This window comes from Protopterus annectens, chromosome 11.part0 (assembly GCF_019279795.1).
Source record: "Protopterus annectens isolate FY-2018-M chromosome 11.part0, PAN1.0, whole genome shotgun sequence".
Taxonomy (NCBI): Eukaryota; Metazoa; Chordata; order Ceratodontiformes; family Protopteridae; genus Protopterus; species Protopterus annectens.
Genome location: NC_056745.1, coordinates 366993842 through 367017916, shown reverse-complemented (window position 1 = coordinate 367017916; position 24075 = coordinate 366993842). Strand labels below are relative to the sequence as shown.

Here is a 24075-nt window from a genome sequence, read left to right as displayed (position 1 = left end):
GGAATTGAGGGTTAGCCATGTTCTTTGCAGCTGTTGGGTACCCTTTAATGTCAAAGGAGAGGTACTGTAGTTGGTCCTGGGGGAGGGAGTAGAACATTTCCCTGTTAGAATCCTTTGGCAATCCCTGGGGAAGCTACTACTGCTATTATTTACTCAATTGGCCCCATTTTTTTCTGTCAAAAAGAAACAGAAAACAGCATGTATCTACCCCTCTTCAAATTTCTGTAGACTGGAGTAGTTTACTGTGTCTGGCTCAGGGTTTAATTCAGGCAGTTAAAAGAAAGAAGGACTCCTCTTTTCCTGAAGAGATTCAAGATTCTAAATCTGAATTGGAAGTTGCAGGGACAGATACAGTTTTTTCCCCTCAAATTTCTGATTTAGACTGAGAGGGGAGCTCATTTTCTGATTCTCTCTCTGTGTGGGCTTCTGTTTTCTGATACTATTGCTTGAATTTGACAGTGTTTTCAGTAGGACAACCCTGGGGTTTCTCATTCCCTTAGAAAATACTGTTAGTGGTTACACAAGGATTTTCCAGAGCCTGCACCCATTCCTCCTGTCCTGTCTGCTTTAGAGGACATGTGTATTACTGCCTGCAATTTTTTTCTGATTCTTAGCCAGCTAACCCTAAGAAGGCAGATAGGACGTGTAAAGCTCCTCCGCTTTTTAAATTTTAATGCACTGTTTCCAAACCTGACCAAGCAGCTTCCTCCCAGATGGACCTCCAAAGCCCCTTTGGTAGCTTCATTGACTCAGTCATCCAAGTCAGTTGTCTGCCTAAAAGCTTTGGACTTGGATCAACTGATGAGGTTGTTTCTTCAGGTGCAGCTGCAGTTAGGCTTCTTTCCCTTCAACACCAGGATCCCTCCACAGTGTTTTGGCTCCATAAGCTTGAGTTCCTTCCTTGGACCTTATGGCTCTGAGGTCTGTGGGGCTGGTTGTATTCCCTTCCAGTGAGTCGGAGCTGACTGCTTGGCTGATCGCAACTCCGGCTCCTGCTGTGGTCTTCTCAACTCTGACCATGTCAGAGCCCAGTAGACCTCAGGCCTGATACGTTGAGGTGGGTGTCTCCCAGTCAGTTTCGATGATTCCAGCTTCAGGGTCAACCCTTCCCCTCAGGGCATCTGTTCTCAATAGTTCAGCTCCAGTATTGGCATCGGGGCAGGCTGTGGCTCTGCTGGAGTCCAAAATGTCTTTAGAATTTCTGGATCTGAGGTTCTTCAGCTCTGGTTGGCCTGCTTCAACCTTGACTTTTGACATCATAGAGAAGATGTTCTCCCGTCAAGACAGTGAATGGTCGAATATGACTGGTGCTTCACCTTCTCTCACTTCGGTGCTTGTGACCCTTCCTCAGTCTTCTCCTGGACAGCTCATCCTGGTTGGCTCTCAGTCTGTACCTGTTGCCTGGGCTCCTGTCTCTTTTGTCTTGTCCCTGGAATCTCTGGGGCTAAAAGTCTCTGGTAAGAGGCAGAGCAAGAGGAAGCACCTGAACTCTCCTCGAGTGAGTTCAGGTGCTTCCTCTTGCTCTGCCTCTTACCAGAGACTTTTAGCCCCAGAGATTCCAGGGACAAGACAAAAGAGACAGGATACTGACCTTGAGGAAAGAGTGTGGTCTCCCAGATCGCCCCCTTTGGTGATCTGTTGGAGCTTTTTTGCAAGTGCAGAGGGTGGGCCGCCAAAGCCCTTTTCTGAAGGAGTCTGTATTTCTGGAAATAATCGGGGTGGGCCCATCCATGTTCTGGGTGGTTCCCCCTCTGGATGCATTGATCGTCCAGGTATCTTTAAAGGTGGGAAAGGAGCCCAGTAATATGGAACCAATTTCCAAAAATCATGATAAGGTACTGGTCCCTCCTAAAGACTGGATATACTGGAGTAAGGGCCTCACTGTGTTTGGTATCTTGATGGTGGCAGCCACGAAGAAGGACATTTTGAGAGAGTGTTTCTCAGTCTATCTCCCAAGTAGGGAATCTAAAGCATTGGACCATTTAGGGAAGGGCTGTTATGCGTCAGCTACCTTCACACTGAAGACACTTAATTAACCCACTTGACTAGACTTCAAAGGAATATAGCATTGGCAGTGCCAATGGTCGTTAAGACTCGGCAGACTTCCCAGTCTCAGAAGTCTGTGGAGGCTCAGTTGTCTACTTTACAATCAGTTGCCATCCAGTACAGCTGATGGAACCTCATGAGATGCTGGCAACGGCATTTCCATGCATCCCATTGGTTAGATAAGGTTGTAACTTTGTGGACTGCTTTAAGGTGACTTTTATTAATACCCCATTTTTGACAGTTCCTCACTGTTTAGGTCAGAAGTTAGTCACTTTGATCAGGAGTGAGCAAGATGTTGTCTGCCATTGAGTTTCTTTTATTGCCCTTTTGTTTTATTGCTATAATTGAGTTTTCTTTTAAATGACTGTAAACTCCATTGGCATCAATTGCAGTGTATAGTCTATATGTCATTGGAAAGCAAGTTGTTGGCCTATAATTTTTAGGGCAGCTTGCAGGTTCACTCTTAAGTAGGAGCATGGTTTTTCCTGTTGTTTGCCAGGCTGGTGTCTGTTCGGGGTGCGCATATAAATAGTTCATACTCATGGCTAAATCTTCTTGCAAAGATGTTAATACTTTTAACCAGAAGTTAGGTACTGCATCTAGGCTTGGGGTTTTCCAATTAGAGGCTTTTCTTAACTTTGTTTCAATCTCTCTGGCTGTCACTTCATCCCCTTTCATATCCTGTACCTTTAAACTTCTTATTCTTTCTTTTACTTCTTCTGTCTGTTTAGCATCTTTCTTATGTTGCACAGGATCTTCATAAATACTTCTTCAAAATGTATCTATTTCTTCTTTTTGTGTCATCTTTCAATTCCTTTTACCTTGTTTCCCAGTTCTCTATAAAACTTTTTTGGGTCGTCAGTAAATTGCTTATTTTGTACTGTTCACATATTTATCTGTGTATCTTCTAAGTTTTTCTGCCTGTGCTGAAATTTTTAGTTTATTATTTGTGATAGTGCATGATAAAACCTGATCTGTTGTAATACTGTGCATTGTTTTTATCGCATCTATCTTTGTGACTATTTTTGTTGATCTGTTCCCTCTTCTGTACTCTTCTATCAGTGACACTTCTTGTCTTAATTCCTTTGTAGTTTTCTCTATTTGGTACTTCCATAATGATGGTATTCAATTTTTCCCCTTCCTTTCCCTTACTACCCTGAGTTCTTGTGGTAGAATTTTATGTTATTAATTTAGCTGCACAGTAATGTATCCCTTTTACTTCTGTTGTATTGCATGGATCTCTGTGGACAGTCCTAATTACGGTGTTCACTTGTTTTATCAAACTTCTAAATTTTGGGGTTTTATCGACCTTCTGCAGTCTGTTTCTTTCACTGATCTTAATGTGTGTATCTATCTCTTAAATCGCAACTCTTCTCTTAGCTCATTTTCTTCTAAACTGAGGGCACATTTTTTTGTTCTCCATTTCCTGCAGACATTCTATACAAAGTTCTATAGCATCTTCCTGTGGCACATTCTCTCTATTTTCATGCTGTACCATCCATTGCTCTGTCATCTGGGAACTCAGTGGCCTATTGCCCCTCAACATTGACTGCTTCAGAGCTGCCACAGATGTTCTTCGTCTTCCCTTGCTGCAGTCCTGACTATTGGGTATAGTCCGCGTCCCAGTCGGCCCGAATACCAGAGTATAAGGCTGACGTCGGTCATGGCGCTTTAGACTTAGACGCTGGCGTCAGTACTGTAGCATGACCATGACCGGCGTCATTTCCTCTTTTTTTTGCATGGCAGTCCGTGCAGAAGCAATTTTTGCGTGCAGTGGTTGTTGTTCTGAGATTTTTTCGAACCGGAGTTTCAGACCAGTACAGAGTTGGCTAAACCACCGTTTGTTTTTTTTTTTTTTTATTTCTTGCGTATATATGTTGCGGATGTCTACTCCTGCTTGCCATTAATTCTCCCTTCTTACCTCTGCTTTGGGATTTGATTCTACCAGGACTGCAGCACTGCAGCAAGAAGAGAACAAGAACATTTTTTGTACCCATACCATAAATGTTTGTGGATTCCTTGCTGCTGCAGTCCTCCTTCCCCCTCCTTCCCCCTGTTTTCAGTGTGGGTTGTGTTGTGTTGTTTTTACGCTTATATTTTTATATATATTATATATATTATTGTGTATATATATTATTTGTTTAGGTTGTTTTTTTTGGACTTCTTTTTTGGGTCTCTTCTCTGGGGCAACTGGAAAAGACTGAGACATGCGGAAATGGCGTCGCGACGTGACTGACGCTGCGTACTGGCGTCACGACGCCAGCCATGACGGGCAACTTATACTCTGGTATTCACTGACTGGGACGGATGACTATAGACTATACCAGGACTGCAGAACAGAATCCTCTCATTTCTACAAGGTACAAAACTGTACTTTTCCTGTTCCTTCCCTCGCTGTCCAACTTCAGGTGAAAGTTTATACTGGCTTCCTGTGAAAGGCTCCAAAATGTTTTTGTATGGCAACTGGCCTGTTGCTTCCCTTTCCACTGGTTTCTCCTTAATTTGAATGTCCATTGCTCTATTCTGCTGTGGTGTTTTCTAAGTTAGATTTTCTATACTGAATCCTCCAGTTCAGCGATACTGCATAACCTCAGTTTCTGGGTCTCCTTTGAAAAGAGGCCACTAGCAAGTTAGACTAACTTGGCCAACAAAGGATAAATAAAGTAAAAATAAAATAATTGATTATTCTGAGCTGGAATACAGGATCTGAACTGCCTGGACATAGTTAGGCTTTGCTAAATGTTATGTTATTGGCTACCAGAAAAGCAATTAGTAGAAAGTGGAAGTCAAAATCTAAACCAACAGTACTGGAAGTATTGAGTATTGTAAAAGAGATAAAAGAACTGAAGGTGGGATCTTCGGAAAAGGGAAAGCGAAAATTACATAGAAGTAAATTGACTTTGCGAGAATTATTTACTGTATGGGAACTATGCATGCAGAAAAACATTCGTGAGGAGGAGTTAAATTTAAAGGAAGGCAGGATTTGAGAAATTATGTAATGCTGAAGTGAGTGATAATTTTTTAAAAATTAGAAAACATATAAAGCATGAGACACATTTATGTATGTTGTACCCATGTTCTTGTTTACAAGCTATGAATTTAATAAAGGTGCTTATAAAAAATGTCTGTAGCATTTGCTTAAATGTAAGACACGGCTTCCTGTCTGGACGCAAAATATTTTCAAAGTATTTATCTCCTTATATCATTTTCTGCCTTATTACCCATGATAACTCCATACAAGGTTAAAGTTGATCATACTGTACCAGGGGCACAGATACTACCATTGACTTTGTGAATGTGGTAAGTCATTAGGATGTATTGTAGTCAGCCAGCTAATTCATGGGATATACATTCTGTAAACTCTACAAATTAGATGTGGTTTCCAGTGATACAGCAGGATTTGCTTCAGCTATACTGAAAGGCATTCTGCACCATTTTAGTGATCTCTTGCCGCCTCCAAGATTGTTTTTTGGTCAGCTTTGAAAATTTTCCTTAATGTGATGACTGTAACAGTAGTCCACGTGAAGAACATAGTACAGTTTTGTTAACAGTTTAACATGATTGTATATGCTCAAGTGAATTCTCTGTTGCAGTTCTCAGTCCCTCCTTCCATCCACTCTAAATTTTGGGCAACTAGGTGAGGCCAAGGTGATCCATTTCTTTTTCTACCTCCCTCCCTTCTTAATGAATTCAACTGCAACCATTTCCTTGTCTTCTCCTGTAACTCCTTTCTTGCTCAGGTCTGTCAGGAAGGGTAGGAGTCTCTGATCTTAGCCAGGATCTCCTGGTTAGAATAGTATTACATCTGGGCTTTATATTTAAACTGTAGGTCTCATTCAGTATCCTTTGAGAGAAAGGCAAAAAAGAACAGGAATATAGCATATGTGTTCATTGTCTTTATATAGTGATGTCCTTCTGTTCATATGTTGCAGTATTCATAACATGAGGGAGTCTGCCGCCGGCTCGTACTCCCATCCAGTCAGTATACAAAAGTCTAGTGCTACTGTAAGGTAAGTGCAACATCACACAGAGAACAAATCCTTTGTTGGCAATAAAATGACGTCTGGTATAAAGCAGACGTTGGCACGTACCAGACCCCAGAACTTTTCTGCCGCCAGTCAGATCATCTTCTCCTGTTGTCGATCATCAGAACAATTGTGAATCCTGTTCAGATAAGTGCCCCGTTAGGGTTTTCTCAGTATTACCTTTTTGCTACTGTGGTTTTTTTGAGGTTACATGTCAGCTAGGAAGGGCAAGTGTCAGTGTGGAAGGCAGATTCCATATAAGGACTCACGACCTTTGTCTATTTTTCCTAGGCTCTGACCTTGACCATACTACTTGGAAGGCCTTTGTTTCCAAGACCTTGAGTAGCTGTTTAGCTTTTCTGAGTTTATACCTAAAAAAACCAGCACCTTAAACATCTAGGACGTGATATGGAAGGTACGTCGGGTCCATCAAGTGAACCGCAAACTAAGAAGGCCAAGAAATGTAGGCCTTATTTACTCGCTGCTCCGTCTGGTCCGGACATCTCTCCTGAGGCTGATGTTGGCCTGGAGACCGTTCTGGAGTTGGTAGGCACTCTGACGAGTACTGGTGTGGAGGCTGTGAAGGACCCTACCAGCATGTCCTCAGGTGAAGCACAGTTGTCCATCTCTGACATGGGGGGACCTCTGCTCATTGTGACTGAAGGCCTGCATAGCATTCCACAGATCATTGTGCAAGAAGATGTCTCTACCAATATCGTGGTGTGTAGGCCGACGTCGGGCCCATTCACCTTCCACTGTGTAGATGTTCCTAAAAAGAAAAAGCTTAAAACTAAACATTTTTCTGTTGACTCTCTGGAACAACCAGCGGATTAGGAGGCTTTGTCCCATGGCCTGTTTGATGCCTTTATGGCTCTGAGAGAATCCTCAGTTCCCTCTCTCCCTTTTTCTTGTCCTCCCTCTACACCACAAAAGAGGACTTCTGAGGAGCTTTCTTCAGATGAAGAGGATTCTTCTGGGGATGAATCTGGCTTATTCAGCCCAAATTTCTTCTCCTTGGGCATATGCTTCCCCAGAAGAAGAATCAAATGGCACTGATTCCCCTGATGAGATATCTCCTTTGGGAAAACCATTCTTAAAATGAGGGAGTTTTCAAATGGGATTGTTCTCACGTGTCAGACATCCAAAAAAGGTATTATAACTTGGTGCAGATAGACTCCCCTTTCCTGTCTGCCATAGCTCTTGTTCTGCCAGCCTTCGTGAATGCATTTGCTCTGCAGCTTCAAAGTGCCCTGACTCGCAACCTCCTGCCCCCAAAGGCCAGTTAGGTTTTATAGTGCCAGAGCATTCCAAATTTCTGTTCAAATGTTCCTCTGCAGACCCTGCAACCATTTCAGTATGTGCTGACAAGGCCTGCAAGATGCTGCCTTTCACTTCCCTGCTCCTCTCAGATAAGGAGAGTAAAATTATGGAGAGACTAGGTAAGAAAGTTTATACTTCAGCTACTCTGGCTTTCAGAGCCATTAATTACCAGACCCATATGACCAGATATTCCTTGGTCCTCCTCTTGGACTCTGGTAAACCATTTTCTGAGCTTCCTGACTCTCCCACTAAGGCTAAGCTCTCCTTCATCCTTTACGCCTCTGCTCAGGTTACACGACATTCCATAAGGTGTAGCTATGATGCTGTGGAGGCTTGCTAGAGCAGCTGCATCTTGGTCATTTCTCAGGAGATATTCCTGGCTCAGACTCCCACCTTTGTCTGATGACATTAAGGCAAAAATCATGGGTGCCCCCTGGACAACAAGACATTATTTGGTACTTCTGCAGCAGAACTCCTTAAGTCATTACAGGAGAAAGGCAAAGAGCTGCAAGACCTGAAACACATTTTTGTTTCCCCAGTGCCTAGGTTTAAGAGGAACTACCCTGCCAAGACCTCTTTTTTTAAGGAAGTCTTCCAGGCCCAGTCTCCAAAAGGCAAAAGAGATGCTAGGAAACAATTTTCCTATAAATGTACCTCCTCTTCTCCTACTCAGAAACAGCCCTTTCAGGCTAAGACAGGTAATCTGTGACTACCTGCCTCCTGGACCCCAAACTCCTCTTTCCCTTCAACTTTCTCTATCTCTCTCTGTTTGGAAACTGATAACTCAGGACTCTTGGGTCCTATCCATCATCCTACAAAGTTACTTTATGGTGTGGAAGACTCCTTCCTTCACTGGTGTTCCACAGCCTCCAAGAGAACAACTGGAACTCTTTCTCCAGGCCATTTCCACTCTTCTTTCTCAAGGCACCATTCAGGAAGTGCTGTCTTCCCAAGTAGGAAATGGGTTCTCTTCCAGGATGGTCCTGCTCCGCAGGAAGGACTGTCCTTGGAGACCTATCCTAGACCTATCCCATTTAAACTCTTTTCTGAAGGTTCTCACCTTTCAAATGTTAATCTTACCCACTCTTCTTCCTCTTATCCTTCCTCATACCTTTATGGTGCCCTTGGACATCAATGATGCCTAATATTCATATTCTCATTCATAATAGGTTCAGGAAGTATCTTCACTTTGCTATTGGGTTTTCACTTTTTCAATTCTGTGCCTTGCCCTTTGGATTGTCTATGGCCCCGAGGGTATTCATAAAATGCTTAGCTGCTGTCGTAGCTTTCTGCAGGCTACTGAGCATACAGATTTTTCCATACCTGGATAACCTTCTTCTCCAGGCTCAGACTCCAGAAACCATTCAGGAGAATCTGTCCTTCATGGTGTCACTGCTGGAGGGTCTAGGGTTCACTGTCAGTTACCAGAAATATACCCTGGTTCCTTCCCAAGACCTCATTTTCCTTGGATGCAGGATCCAGTCAGACAGGATGCTGGCTTCCTTACCGCCAGAAAAGGTCCTGTCCCTCACTTCCTACTTCCATGCCCGCTTGCGTCTGCAATCCATGACTGCCAGGGTTTTTTTTCTCCTCTTGGGGTTCATGGCATCCACTATTCCCATGCTTCCACTAGCCAAGTTACACATGAGGAAATTCCAGTGGTTCCTAAGAACAGTATAGGTGCAATCCCATCTTTTGGAGTTTTATTCCCCTTCTATCCTGCCTGAACAAGGAGTTACACTGGTGGATCCAGCAGGTTTCAAGGAATCCAGGGTTAGCCATGCAACCACCTCTTCCAACTCCAGCTGTACACGGATGTTTCAGACCTGGGATGGGGAGCAACTTTAGCCTCAGTGTGGGTCAGAGATGTGTGGTCTCCTACTCAGAAGAAGGAGCACATCAACATAAAGGGGATGAGAGTCCTGATTTTTGCACTACAAATCTTCAAACCTCTTCTTTTCCCAGGGGCCTTAAATGCTTTGCAAATAGTACCACAGTCCTCTGGTATGTCAGCAAACAGGGAGGGACAAAGTCCTGTCTACTGTGCAGACTGGCTCTACAGGCCCGGGCGTTAGCTTCCCAGAGTCAGCTCACCCTCCAGGTAGTTTACATACCCTCGACCCAAAATGTTGTGGCAGACACAGTGAGCAAGTCCGTGACTCAGTCTCACAAATGGATGTTACACAGGGACGTGTTTCTGGACATGATCCATCGATGGGGTACACCTCCGGCAGATCTCTTCACCTCCCCCATGAACAGACAACTTTCCAAGTTTTGTGCTAGGGTCCTAGATCCCCTGGCATGGAAGATGGATGCTTTGAGTTTCTCTTGGATGGGGATGTTTCTGTTTGCAGTCCCACCCTTCCCACTTCTCCAAAAGGTCATGTTGAAGATCCAACAGGAGGAACCAAAAGTCTTGTTGGTGACTCCCTTTTGGCCAAGACAGCACTGGTTCCCACTTCTGCATTTAGCCAAGGGCAATCACCACAAATTACCCCACAGAATGGGGACAAGGGAACTCTTATACACCCACAGATGTCAAATCTACAACTGACCCTGTGGGAGATAGGGTTTTGATTCCCTTCAGACACCTTTTCTCTGAGGATGTGCTACAAATTCTGCAGGAGACCAGAAAACCCACTACTAGGATATCCTGTTTTTCCAAATGGAAAAGGTTTTCCTTCTGGTGTTTTAAAAGGGATTTACAACCACTGGTGGTGGATGTTCCAGTGGTCCTGTCCTACCTGTATGAATTACTGAAGAGTGGACTATCATACTCTTCAGTTAAAGTTGATCTTTCTGCTATCTCTGCATGTCTGTGTATGTCTCCCCCTTTAGCTTCCAGGCTAGAAGTTAAACTTTTCTTAAAAGACGTCCTTCATTTTAGATCACCAAGCAAACCAGTTCCTCCTCCTTGAGATCTTAACTTTGTCTTCCAACTTCTGCTAAGAAGAGTTTCTGAATTACAGGCAGTGATGCTTTCTTCACCCTTCACAGTTTTTCTCAGGGATAGGGTGTCTTTATGCACTAACTCCTCCTTTATGCCCAAGGTGGTAAATGAGTTATCACTCATTCAGTCCATCAATCGTCCCACCTTTTTCCCTTCTCCTCAATGTTGTAGTGAGAGGATCCTACACACTTTAGATGTGTACAGGCAAGTCAGATATTACTTGGATAAAACCAAACCAATTCAGAAAACTGACCTCCTTTTTGTCTCCTGTGTCCCAAAGGCCCTGAGCAAGCCTGCTTCCAAGCAGACTATTTCCTCTTGGATTTCCAAAACCATTTCCTTTTGTTATGTGTCACATGGGAATAATTTCCCCTCACCTGTTAGGGCACATTTCACCAGAGCTGTGTCATCTTCTGGTGCCTTTTTTAAGGGCTTAGACACCTGCTCTATCCTGGAAGCAGCTGCTTGGTCTTCTGTACATACCTTCACAAAGCATTACAAGTTAGATGTCATTTCCAGGTCCAGAGCTGATTTTGCTAGGGCTGTTTTGCAGGGGTTTGTGGAGAGTGCTACTGGTTCTTCGCCCAATTCTTCTTCTGCATGAGCTTTGGTACTCTCCCTCAAGTTATGAATACTGCAACATATGAATAGGAGGACATAGAATAGTTGTGTAAAGTTTTACCATAACCATAGATGTCCTTCTCTTCTGTATGTTTCTGTATTATTCCCCCCACACGCCTTACCCCTGATGCTTGCCTGGCTACGGGTGGCATGTTCCCTCACCTAGGATCAGGCTGGTGCTTTTTTGGTGGCATTCACTTCTGAAGTTTGATATGTGCCGACATCCACTTTATAGCCAATGTCATTTTATTGCTGATGTAGGATTTGTTCTCTGTGCGATGTTGCACGTCCCTTACAGTAGCATTAGACTTCTGTATACTGACCAGGACATGTGAGTCAGCTGGAGATGGACTTCCTCATGTTATGAATACTGCAAAATACAGAAGAGAAAGACATATATGGTTATGGTAAGATTTTACACAGCTGTTCTTTCTAGAGGATAGCTGAGCTGATGGTGGTATCACCTTGGTTAAGGTAGAAGGGTGCTTAACTCTGAAAGCCTGCTGAAACATAAGCCCTCAGAGTACCCTAATGTGATGACCGGAAATGTGACCTCACTTGAACACCTATAGTTGTGGTAGGCTGGTATAACAATTGTATTTTTGTATTTCTGTTTTTGCTCTCGGACCTGTTTTTTTTTCGTAAATTAAAGTACGACTATTTTTTCCTTGTCTAGCTTTGCAAACTTTGTAGACTTCAATCCCACTGGAACATGTGTGGCTTCAGCAGGCTCTGATAACACAACACAGATTTGGGATATTAGAACAAACAAGTTACTGCAGCATTATCAAGGTAAATAAAGTAATATTAAGTTTACAGTTAATTGCAATACATCCAGTTTTAGGGTTCTAAACCTTTGATTAGGATGTTAGACTTTGCGGAAGAAAACCAAGTAGTCTGTAAATTGTTGCCTCCTCTGGGGCAGGCTATAACTGTGTATATCTGTTTGAAGTTTAAAGCTGACAAGACCACCTGGGGAAATATAAACAGGAGAGTAGTCTAATGTCATTGTTTGCAGAGACTGTAACTGTTGTATTTTTGTATCCTTTTATGTGAGGACTTCCTAATGGAGCAAGTAAAGCTTAAGACATCCAACTTCTGGCCAACATTTGTTAATTTGTTAAGATCTACTAAGCACAAATGCAACTTTTCAGTAATGGTCTGGGAGCACTGGTCCAGTGAACTGATCTGTTGAGAGACTCACAGTATGCAAAATGGAAAATAGAATCAAGCCAAAAGGTAAAGGATGATGCTTGCTAGCAACTAATATGCCTTAACACTCAACACATTGTGAATTTCCTTGGCCCGCGTCTTCCTCCGACTCCACTCCAAAACCTACCGCGAGTGCTCCGGTTCCCCCTGAGACGGTTATTTCACCGCTCAGAACCGAAGACACCGCTTTACCGACACCTCCGATACCGGAGGCCACACCGACGCCAGTTATAGATTTTCCTCTGGATACTGAAACCGAGGAAATGCCCGAGACCATTGCTGTAGATAAGGTCACTCCTGCACGTGGAGCTGCTAGGCCTCCTATGGCCATGTCTATTAAGGCCTACACACGTGCTAAGGCAGCCAGCAAGACCAAGCACCTTACTGTTAAGGCCTTACCTCAGCCTACTCCTGAAACACAAATCATGACTATGGCCGCAGACTTAATTTCCATGATTAGAGGTTCACAGGCCCATCCTGAGAGAGGCTCCCAGCCTCCTCCTGATAAGAGGCCCCGGGTTGAACACTCTGACCCTATCCCTTCAGATGAAGATTCTGAGGACTCTGTTCACTCCGATGGCCAGGAAGAGCCCTTCCAGACCTATGAGGACTCGGATGCAGAGGATTCCATCCCCTCTGCCTCCCCTCCTGAGGATATTTCTTTTGGGGAAGTTCTGCATACCATGAGGGAATATTTTAAGTGGCAAGGCCAGGAATATTCTGATTCCAGAAAGCGCCTTGGAACCTTCCTTAAATAGCCCCAGCACAGGCCCCTGGCTATACCTCCTGTGCTTGATGTTTTGGATGACCTATACTCTGACTCCAGTGTTACCCCGGATACTCTTCCTCCTGCCCCAGCCAAGCCAGACAGATATTATAGGGTCCCAGAAACACATTCTCATTTCTTCAGGGCCCATGCTGTGGATTTAGAAACTATTTCTCAGGGACCTAAAGGGGTTTCAGCATCCACCTCCAAAAATCCCTTGCCTTCCAACAGGGAAGCTAGGTCATTAGAGAGATGGGGGAAAAAGGTCTACACCTCCACTACTTTATCTATGAGAGCTCTGAATTGCCTCTTTCATATGTTCCAATATCAGGATTCCCTGTTAGATGATTTACAGAAAACATTGGCCTCTCCTGAACCTTTAGACAGGAAGTCTTTGCAGGAAGCTGTACATAATTCTCAGCAAGTCAGCAATCCCTTTCTGCAGTGTGGATATGATGCACTGGAAGCTTCATGTAGGGCAGCTATGACAGGGGCGGTCATTCGTAGACATGCATGGTTAAAAGAACAACCTCTACCAGATCATGTTAAGGCAAAACTTCTTGATGCACCTTTGGAAAAGAACAAGCTTTTTGGCACTAATGCTAAAGATGTGTTAAAGTCCATCGAGGAAAAAGCAAAATCAGTTCAGACGGTCAAAGATTTCCTCCAGGTTCAGCCACCCAGATTCAGCAGGAATTGGCCTTCTAAAAACTGGTCCTTTCCTAATCCTGAAAGATTTCAAAGGGGTAAAAACAGGCGTGGCCGAGGAAGAGGACAATACAGAGGTTCTTGCAGGGGACGACAATGGCAACCAGCAAACCAAAGAAGTGACACAGGGGTCTCCCCTGCCCCACAGAGACAATCTCAATGACTTTCCTCTACTTCCGCTGACCAAGGAGCAAACAGAAGCTCCCTTGGGCGGAAAATTATCTCTGTTTTCAGACAATTGGCACAGATTGACAAAGGACAAATGGATTTTGGACATTATAGACCAAGGTTACAGGTTCCACTTTCATACCTTACCAGGAAAACAAGGCATGCCAAACCTACCACAAAACCAGAAGGTAGAGGCTAGCAAGCAAATTTCTCTGCTTGCTCAGATCAAAGCAATAGAAAGAGTTCCACAACAAGAACAAGGCCAGGGGTTTTACTCAAGACTGTTCCTTGTTCCAAGAAAAGAAACTCAATGGAGACCAATACTGGATTTGTCCGCATTAAACACTTTTCTCATAGTACCAAAGTTCAAAATGCTGACTCTACAGCAACTTCTTCCCATGCTGGGCAAGGGGTCTTGGCTGATTACTCTGGACCTCAAGGAGGCATACCTGCATGTCCCTATCAGACACAGCTGCAGAAGATACCTCAGATTTCTTGCAGGGCCAGAGCATTATCAATTCTCAGCATTGCCATTTGGCTTATCTACTGCGCCCAGAGTATTTACAAAATGCCTGGCTTCAGTAATTGCTCATTGCAGGCTCCAGGGGATCCAAATTTACCCATACCTGGACGACTGCCTCATACAAGCGGACGACAAATTGATTTTGACAAAAAACTTGAACTATGTCATACAATTGCTACAGGCTCTAGGATACACAGTCAACTTCAGCCATCCCAACAAATAACCTTCTTAGGAGCCAGTCTAGACACAGTCTCTCAAATGGCTTACCTGACAGAAGACAAGCAAGAGAAGTTAACTCATTATTTCAAAGGTTTGGCAAAACTCACCCAGATGACTGCAAGGGGATTCCTACGGGCCCTGGGTTACATGGCATCCTGCATTCTCCTGGTTCCATTAGCAAGACTACACATGAGAAAGCTTCAATGGTACCTAAAAAGCCTATGGTCTCAGCACAGCAACGACCTAGAGACAACCATACCGCTCATTCCATGCCTACAAAAAGAATTCCTATGGTGGGCCTCGGTAAGCCAGGCAAACGCAGGTATGTCATTCAAAAAACCTCTGATAACACAGACCATGACCACAGACGCCTCAGACCTTGGATGGGGGGCGCACATGGAGGGCAGATGTATACAAGGACAATGGCCTCCAAAGGAAACACATCTGCATATAAACCAAAAGGAAATGCTGGCAGTAATGCATGCCATCGAGGCCTTTCGACAACAGCTTCAGCAAGGCCATCTACTGATACGGACAGACAACACCACTGTGATGTGGTACATAAACAAGCAAGGGGGCACCCATTCCTACCCCCTTTGCCGACTGACAATGAATCTTTGGGAAAAATCACTGAGCCTAAACATACAGTTGCAATCCCAGTTTGTTCCAGGCAAAGACAATGTACTGGCGGACAGCCTAAGCAGGAATTTCATAGATCCACACGAGTGGAGGTTACATCCGAAAGTCTTCACACAACTCACCTCGACATGGGACAGGCCAGAAGTAGACCTATTTGCCTCCCATCTCAACCATCATCTACAAAAATTCTGTTCAAGGACATACCATCCACAAGCTTGGAAAATAGATGCTCTTTCATTCAACTGGAACTTTCTAAAAATCTATGCATTTTCCCACCTCTGCCACTGATGACCACAGTATTACTAAAGATCAAAGCAGAGAGACCCAAGGGGATCCTAATAGCTCCAGACTGGCCAAGACAACACTGGTATCCACTACTACGGAGCATATGTCACAACAAAAAGTGGGCCCTTCCCCAATGGCCCCTACTTTTGACTCAACACAACTTCAAAACAGTGCATCCAAACCTTCAGACACTGCAGCTAACAGCCTGGGAGATCCCATGAATAACCTCAATCTATCTCTCTCCAAGGAAGTTCAGTGGATATTAACAGAAGCTCGAAGACCATCCACCAGAAAGGTTTACTTAGCAAAATAGAAGAGATTCAGCATTTGGAATACCAGCAAGGGACATGATGCATCATTATTGAATATCCCACTCATCCTGGAATATTTGGCAGATATGCTACAGAATGGACTCTCATATTCTTCCATAAAGATACATGCTTCAGCTATCTCAGCTAGATATAACACTGATCCGCCTGTGTTTTCACATCCTTTGTTAAGACAATTCCTCAGGGGAATCAAGAACATTAAGCCACCAAGAAAGGCTCCAGTGCCAGCTTTGGACCTCAACTTTGTCCTAGAAAAACTGACTCTACCTCCCTTTGAGCCAGCAGCTTCAGTGGACTTACAATTTTTGTCATGGAAGACAGCTTTCCTGTTGGCAATCACCTCAGCAAGAAGGGTTTCGAAACTACAGGCCCTAATGGCAACACCACCGTTCATAATCTTTCACAGAGACAGGGTATCCTTAAGAACCAACCCTACTTTTATGCCTAAGGTGGTATCCAGGGTTTCTTTAAATCAAGCTATTCACCTGCCTACTTTCTTCCCCAATCCTGAGAGCAGAGGGGAAAGACTGTTGCATACCTTGGACATTCACAGACAACTTCGCTACTACCTGGACAGAACCAAGACTAGTAGGAAGTCTGATCAGTTTTTTGTAGCTTACGCCCCTGGAGTACAAGGAAAAGCAATTTCCAAACAGACTATTTCAAAATGGATTGGACATTGCATCAGATTTTGTTATTCCTTCCATGGGAAGAATGTTCCAGCCAATGTCAGATCACACTCCACCAGAGCTACAGCCACCTCTACAGCTTTTTTAAGAGGGGTGCCTACAAAAGACATTCTAGAAGCTGCCACATGGAGCTCCGTGCATACGTTCTCCAAACACTACAATCTCCCTTTATATTCCAGATCCAGAGCAGGCTTTGCTTCGGCAGTCCTGCAGGGTTTGATTGCCACACCATCTCTTTCCTAGAGCATTCCTCCTCCCCCAGCTAAGCTATGGTATTCAACCCATATGTTATGACTGCAGTTGCATTCTTGAAGGACATAGTACAGTTTTGTACCTACCATAAATGTAGATGTCCGATAGATATGCAACTGCAGTCGGATTTTCCCTCCCTTCATACCCCTCTATGCCTTGGGTCCACTCCTATCCCTGTTTCTCTTAGCTGGGGATATCTGTTATGGTGTATCTGTTTATTGCTTACTTATTTGTCTGGAATCCTGTTTTTGTCTTCCAATTTGATTACAGCCTTCCTTGGAGGGCACCTGGTATCTGGGGCAAGAAACACTGAAGAAAATGGCGTCGGCTGATGCTTTTGTACTCCAGCCGCTCTGACGTCGGAGAGAAATGCGACTTCAGCCGACGTCGGACCCAGACTTTGGAATCCGGCCGACCGAGGGCTGCCTGAGGCAGGGCAACCCATATGTTATGACTGCAGTTGCATATCTATCGGACATCTACATTTATGGTAGGTACAAAACTGTACTTTTTCAGTAATGCACCAATTTAGAATGATGTTACTTCACAGCCTGTTACCTCTTCTTTCTTGTTACGTTAGATTTAAAAAAAATACTTTTCACATTTCTATTTATCCAGACTTCATTGCTTTCTTAAGATTTTGTGTGTCTTGATCACATTATCATTTCTGTACCTTACCCTTTGGACTACCAGCTGCACCAAGAGTGTTCATAAAATGTCTAGCTCCAGTTATAGCTCATTGCAGGCTACTTTTCATAGGTTGGTACTAGGCTATCGGCCCTAGGGCCTATACAAGCCTAGCCATAACAATTCCCGGACTATTTCTTCCCGCAATATTTACTTCCCTGTACCCCTGTCTAGCAGGGTGACTGCCGTGATCCCGGGGTGAATTTCCTATCTCCCATCTAGTTATCAAGGTTCCTTTTGAAGAGGCCAAAGAGGCGCTCTGCTTGACATGTATGGGCGGTCTGTTCCAGAGTCTGGGGAGTCTCTGGGTCAGGAACCTATCCCTCCAGCATGTTTTGTTTATTGTGATGACAATGTTTAGATCCCTGGAGCATGTGGCTCTGAGGGATTGAGATTTCTTTAAGTGTAGCATGTCCAACAGCTCTGGGTTTGACATGGCATTGTATGTTAAACAGAGATTGCCTCTAGAGTAGACGATATGCGACAGAGTATAGCTGGAGTTTTTTTAGACGGTCAGCATAGGTCATCTGCTTTAGGCATGTGATTTTTTTAGTGAGGTATTTCTGTGGCCTTTCCAGTTGTTGCAGATGTCTTGAGAGGTACATACCATATGGGGCATTGTATTCTATAATGGGTCTAATGAGGGATGAGTACAGTGGGACAATGACCTTTTTTTTTCTGGATGAAAAGCCCTTAGTGATGAGATGTGCCACATAGAAGGATTTTCCTGACTGTTGTGGCGATGTGTTTATCGAAGGTGACATCACTGTCCACCTGTGTCCTAAGTCTCTTATCACACTTCCGGTATTTAGTGTACTGCCACCTATGTGGTAATTCACAGGTACATGTTTTTTCCCAAAGGGGATAACTATACATTTCTTGGCATTGAGCTTGAGCCCATGGCTCTGGCACCAAGCATCTGTTTCTGTAAGGCCCTTTTGTAGAATATCCACATCATTTGGGGATTCAATAATGGCTCCCAGTTTGCAGTCATCTATGAACTTTGTTAGCCAGAGTCCCTTAGTGTTGGCCTGTACTTCAGAGAAGTAGATGCCAAACAAAAGCAGTCCCAGGGCTGAACCCTGAGGTACTCCACTTGTCACTTGTCTGGAGCTGGATTTGGAGTTGGCTACTTTTACAGTGTGGGTTCTGTCAGTAAGTCACTTGGCAACCCATAGAGTGATGTAGGGATTAATGCCAAGCTTAGTAACTTTATCTGTGATTCCAGAGTGGGGGATGTTGTCGAAGGCTTTGGCGAGGTCCAGATAGGCTGTGTAGACAGCCTACCCTCTTCCACAGCTCTGGAGACTGATTCAAAGAAGTCAATCAGGTTCAGGAGACTAGATCGGCCCTTCATGAGCCCAAACTGGGTGGAGTCCAGTGTTTGAAGGTTGCCATTGTCTTTATTTATAAATTCCATGATAATATGTTCCATGGCCTTGCAGATCAGGCTGATGAGGCGGTAGTTCCCAGGATCCAAGGTGGATCCCCCCATTGTGGAGTGGGATAACTGTAGTCAGTGGACATGAAGCCTGAGGTGATGCTATGATTAAACATGACACTTAGGTGAGGTGCCAGTTCATTTTGTAGTTCATGTAGTACACAGCCCGGGATGTCCTCTGGTCCCATGGATGCTGCATTCTTAGCTTTGGAGAGTGCGTTTTTTACCTGTGTGGCTGTTATTACTGGAATTTGGCGATCTTTCGGTATTAAGATGGGCCCTTAAGGAGTGAGGGGAGGTGAAGTTGGCACTGAATCGATCTGCCAGGATATTGGCAATATCCTTGGGATCAGTATATTTAATGCCATTCTATTGTAGCTCAAAGCAGATCTGAGCATTGCCATTTAGATTCTTGACATAGCTATAGAATGCCTTGTGATTGTCTTTGGAATCTTTGGCAATTTTATTTTCATAACTAGCTTTGGAGGATTTTATGAGGAATCTCAGCTTCTTACTGTGGCTGGTAAGGGAGTTTTTTGCATCTTGGGATTTTTCTCTCTTCTGCAATAGTTTCTTCCTTTTGTTGTAAAGTTTGTTTATGGCAGGGGACCACCAGATTGGCTTCCTTTTTTTGGACGAGAGCATCTTGGTTCTATTTGGGATGGCATGATTCATGCACGAGTGGATGTGCTCATACAGTGTAGGATTCAGCAGTTGAACTTTAAGTTCCCGTCTGCATGGGTGTCATGAAGTTTGTCACTCCTGACTTGAGTAGCATGAAGTTGGCTTTGGAGAAGTTTTTTTTTTACGGAGGTTTCCTTACTGGGGGGAGGGGGAGGGATGTGGATGTTAAGGGTGATTAGCTTATGGTCAGACCAGACCAACGAGGGTGTGACCATAGGTGTGGAGCATCGATTTCCCATGTTGGTAATGACCAGGTCTAAGATATTGGAGCCCCTGGTGGGACTATGGATTAGTTGATCTAGGGCATTGGAATTTATGAATTCCAAGAACCGTAGGGCAAAGGTGTTGGTACACGAGTAGTTTTCCCAGTTAATGGCAGGGTAGTTGAAATCACCCAGTATTAGGGTGTTTGGTTGTATCTTAATATTTTCCAGTATGTTTAGAAAGGTGTAGTGATAATCTTGGGGCATGGTTGGGGATCTGTAGCAAGCTACAATTTGGATTGCAGTCTTACCTAGTGTTAGTTCCACCTGGAGAATTTCAGACTGCAACTAGCCTGGTGGTGTGAATATCCTTGGTGAATATGGGCACTCTTCCACCTTTAGTGTTTAGTCCTGGTTTGGTGGCCGAAAAGTGTGGTAAGAGTTGTAGCTTGGTATTGCGGGGGTGCTCTCTGAAGCCTTGAACCAGGTCTCAGTTACTGCACAGATATCAGTGTTCTCCATTTTTAGGAGTGCCTCGAGAGAGTGCATTTTGAGGTTTAGGCTTCAAGCATTGAGTAGCATTACCTTCAGATCAAAGTGTCAGGAATCTCGATCTTGGGTGAGAGAGCTATTGCACAAGCTGGGATTCGAAGAGAACATTCAAAAGTCTTTCTTCACTCCTCCTCACAGGATTGTGTTTCTGGGATGTCAGCAAGACACCACAGTTTAAAGATCCTTTCTTCCACAGGAAAAGCTAGATATGTATCCAAATCTATTTCTAACATTTTCCACTTGGACTTTGGTCACTGCGAGGGAATACCTCAGGATTTTGGGTCTCATGGCTTCTATGAGTCTAATGATACTCATGGTAAGACTCCATATGAGAAAGGTACAGTTGTATCTGAAATCTCATTGGTCCCAGCACCAACACCCCTTGTCTTTTAAGAACCCAGTGCTGGGGTTGTCAGAAGGGAAATCAGTTGGTAGAGACAAATGATATCCCTAAATCCAGGTCTTCCCTCCCTGTTCCAGAGCATTCACTAAAGATTTTTCAGACTTTGCTTGGTGAACAGTTTCAGGAAGAATAAAAGTGCAAGGTGTATGAGATGTCAAGGACATACAAAAGCACATAAATATAAATGAGATGCTTGCTTTGATCAAGGCACTCAACTCTCTGAATTGTCTTTGATCGCCAGGACCTCTTCAAGTTGTTACAGACAGTACCACAGTCATATGGTACATCAACAAGCAAGGGGGGAATGAGGACAGACCCCCTTTGCAGACGAGCTGTGTTAGCTCAGGGGGGTCTTCCAAGATCTGATCCATCTGTGGGGAGTTTCTCAAGTAGACTTCTTTGCCTTCTCTCTTAAGAATTAGCTGGGAAGATTCTGCTCCAGGACTACATGCAAGAAGGCCTGGAAGACAGGTGCCTTTTCTTTTTCTTGGACAGAAATGTTCCTGTATGATTTTCATTTTTTCTGTTACTATCCAGGATACTTCTGAAGATTCATAAGTAATCTCGAAAGATCATTGTGGTAACTCCCTTCTGGCCTAGGCAGTTGTTCTCCCTTCATTTAGCAATGGCCAGGGGCAATTACCACAAACTTCCTCTCAGACTGGATCTACTTACACAAGAACAAGACTGTTTGATACACCCCAGCAACAATCAATTTCAATTGACTGCTTAGATGATAGGTTCTTAATTCTCTTTAGGCACCTTTTTACTGAAGACGTACAACAGATACTAACATAGGCAAGAGAGCCTGCTACTAGAAGATGATATATTAGCAAATGGAAAAGGTTTTCTAGCTGGTGCCATAACATAACCAGCACCCATCCAGGGCTAGTTGTTGCATTTGTGTGAGTTACTATCCAGAAGCCTTTTTTCTTTCTTTCTTTCTTGGTTCATTTTTTGGCCATTTCAGCATATCTGTGTATTAGTCCTCCTCGTTCAATGCATTTACATGTCAAAATGTTTTTGAAAGGTGTTTTGTGTAAGATGTCTCCAAGAAAACTAGTGGCCTCTCCTCTCCTTAGGATCTTAATTTTGTGTTGAAGAAGCTACCACTTGCTCCATTTGAACCATGTAACTTGAATAACTTGAGGTTCTTAACATGGAAAACAGTTTTACTGATTGCTCTAATCTCTGCAAGAAGGTTATCTGAGTTGTAAGCTCTTATGCTGAGTTAACCCTATCACATTTTCCACAGGGACAATGTTTTTTGAGAACTAATCTTTCTTTTATGCCTAAAGTGGTATGCAAATTTACTTTAAGGCAAACTATCCATTTCCCCATTTTCTTTCATGATCCCAAAAATGAGGGAGAGAAGATACTGCACACCGTGCATGTCCACAGACTGTCGGGTACTGTCTTGACATAACTAAATCTTTCAGATCTTTGGATAAATTATTCATTTCTTATGAGGGTAAAAAGAAGGGATATCCTGTCAAAATAGAATATTTCCAAATGGGTTTCTTTGGATATTACCTTTGTTATACTTACCACAGGAAAACTCTTCCAGGTAGGGTTTGAAGCTGCCACTCTACCAGGGTCTTGATTACATCTGTGGTTTTTGGAAAGGGTTGGATTCTAGAAGTATTCTAGAAGGTGTGCATACTTTTGCAAAGTACTGTAGGCTTGATGCCTTCTCTAGGTCTCGATCAGGCTTTGCAAGGACCATTCTCCATGGACTTCTGGATTCTTCTCTTTCAACCTCCCAAATATAGTAAGCTAGGGTAATCTACCCATATAGCCAAGGCTACTGCAGCAGTGATCAATATGATGAATATGGTAAGGTTTTGTAAGTAAACTTACAGTAGCAGAAGATGTTCAAATGATCACTGCTGAAGTAACCGCTCCCTCCCATCCATCCTCTTGATGTTCATCGTGCATACAGCTGCAGTCATAACAGATGGGGTTCTCCTGCCGTCAGGCGGGTCCTCGGTCGGCCGAATTCCAAAGTCTAGGTCCGGCGTCGGTTGTCGTCGCCTCTTCCCTGACATCAGTGCGACAGGGGGTATAAAGGAACCAGCCGACGCCATTTTCTTCAGTCTTTCTTGCCGCGCGGTGCCCAAAGCAGAAGCAGTTCGCAAGTGCCGGTCGGCCAGCTCCTGAGATTACGAAAATTTGGAACCGAAGTCTTCTTAAAAGCTAAGTACCCCGTTGGGGAAACTTTTCTTGCCTCAGACCGATGTCAGACAAAGTTAATAATTGTATTTCTTGTGGGAAGCAAATGGATTTCCATTCCCTCTGTATACCTTGTTTAGGTCCAGACCACGACATCTCGGTCTGTCGTTTTTGTGCTACATTCAACAGATGCACTATTAAGCGTCGGGCGGAGTTCGCCCAGCAATATTTTGGGAAAGCATTTAACTATACTGTGTCGTTGGATACTCCGACTCCGGTTTTGTCAAAAAACCGCAAAGACAAGGACTGACACACGAGGTCCGCGGCCTCTACCGACACCACGCCAAAGCCGACTACACGTGGTCTGGTTCTCAGCGAGGCACCTACGCAGCCCCTGACTACCGATGACACGTCTTTGACGGTGTCTCCTGTGCCCGAGGTCGCAGGCTCCTCGGCCCACACCCCGACTACAGATACCGAAACCACTCTTGGCGTTGAAACTCAGAATGTGGACAGGTCCACCTCCACTCAAGGTGTCTTCAGACCTTCCTCTTCTTTCTCCATCAAGGCTTTCACTAAGTCTAAAGCTACCATGCACTCTAAGAGACCAGCTACACAGGGCCCATCTCCAGGCCCCATGCCTAAGAAACAGATGCTTAAAATGGCTGAGGATTTAATTACTCTTATCAGAGGTTCTCAGCCCCCACCGGACAAAAGGCCCAGAGTGGAGGAAGATTCCCCCTCCTCTGATCAGGGCTCCATTATTTCTGAGCACTCTGATGATCAGGAACATTCTTACTCCCCTTTTGAAGAGACTGATGAGGAGGAGTCCATCCCTTCTGTATCCCCCCGAGGATTACTCATTTGGGGAAACTTTGCATACCTTAAGGGAACACTTCCACTGGGAAGGCCAAGATTATTCAGATTCCAAGAAAAGGCTTAGGGAATTTGTCTTGCTACCTCAGCACAGGCCTCTGGCTATACCTCCTGTCTTGGACATCCTAGATGATGTTTACTCAGAGGCCTGCCTTAACCCGGACTCTCTACCTCCAGCTCCAGTTAAGCCTGATAGGTACTACAGGGTTCCTGACTCTCACCAATTTCTATACAAAAGCCATGCTGCTGACCCAGAAACCATCTCACAGGGCCCCAAGGGAGTTAAGGCCTCCATTGCTAAAAAT

The 24075-nt window shown here is 44.2% G+C and overlaps 1 protein-coding gene across 1 annotated transcript in view; it reads left to right on the top strand.

The window, feature by feature from the left end:
* The window catches only part of POC1B (POC1 centriolar protein B), a 944738-nt gene that overhangs the window by 281609 nt on the left and 639054 nt on the right, over positions 1-24075 (top strand). Inside the window, exon 7 of the mRNA XM_044087861.1 lies at positions 11639-11754. Coding sequence (XP_043943796.1) covers positions 11639-11754 — 116 coding nt within the window. The remainder of the gene's footprint in view (positions 1-11638; positions 11755-24075) is intronic.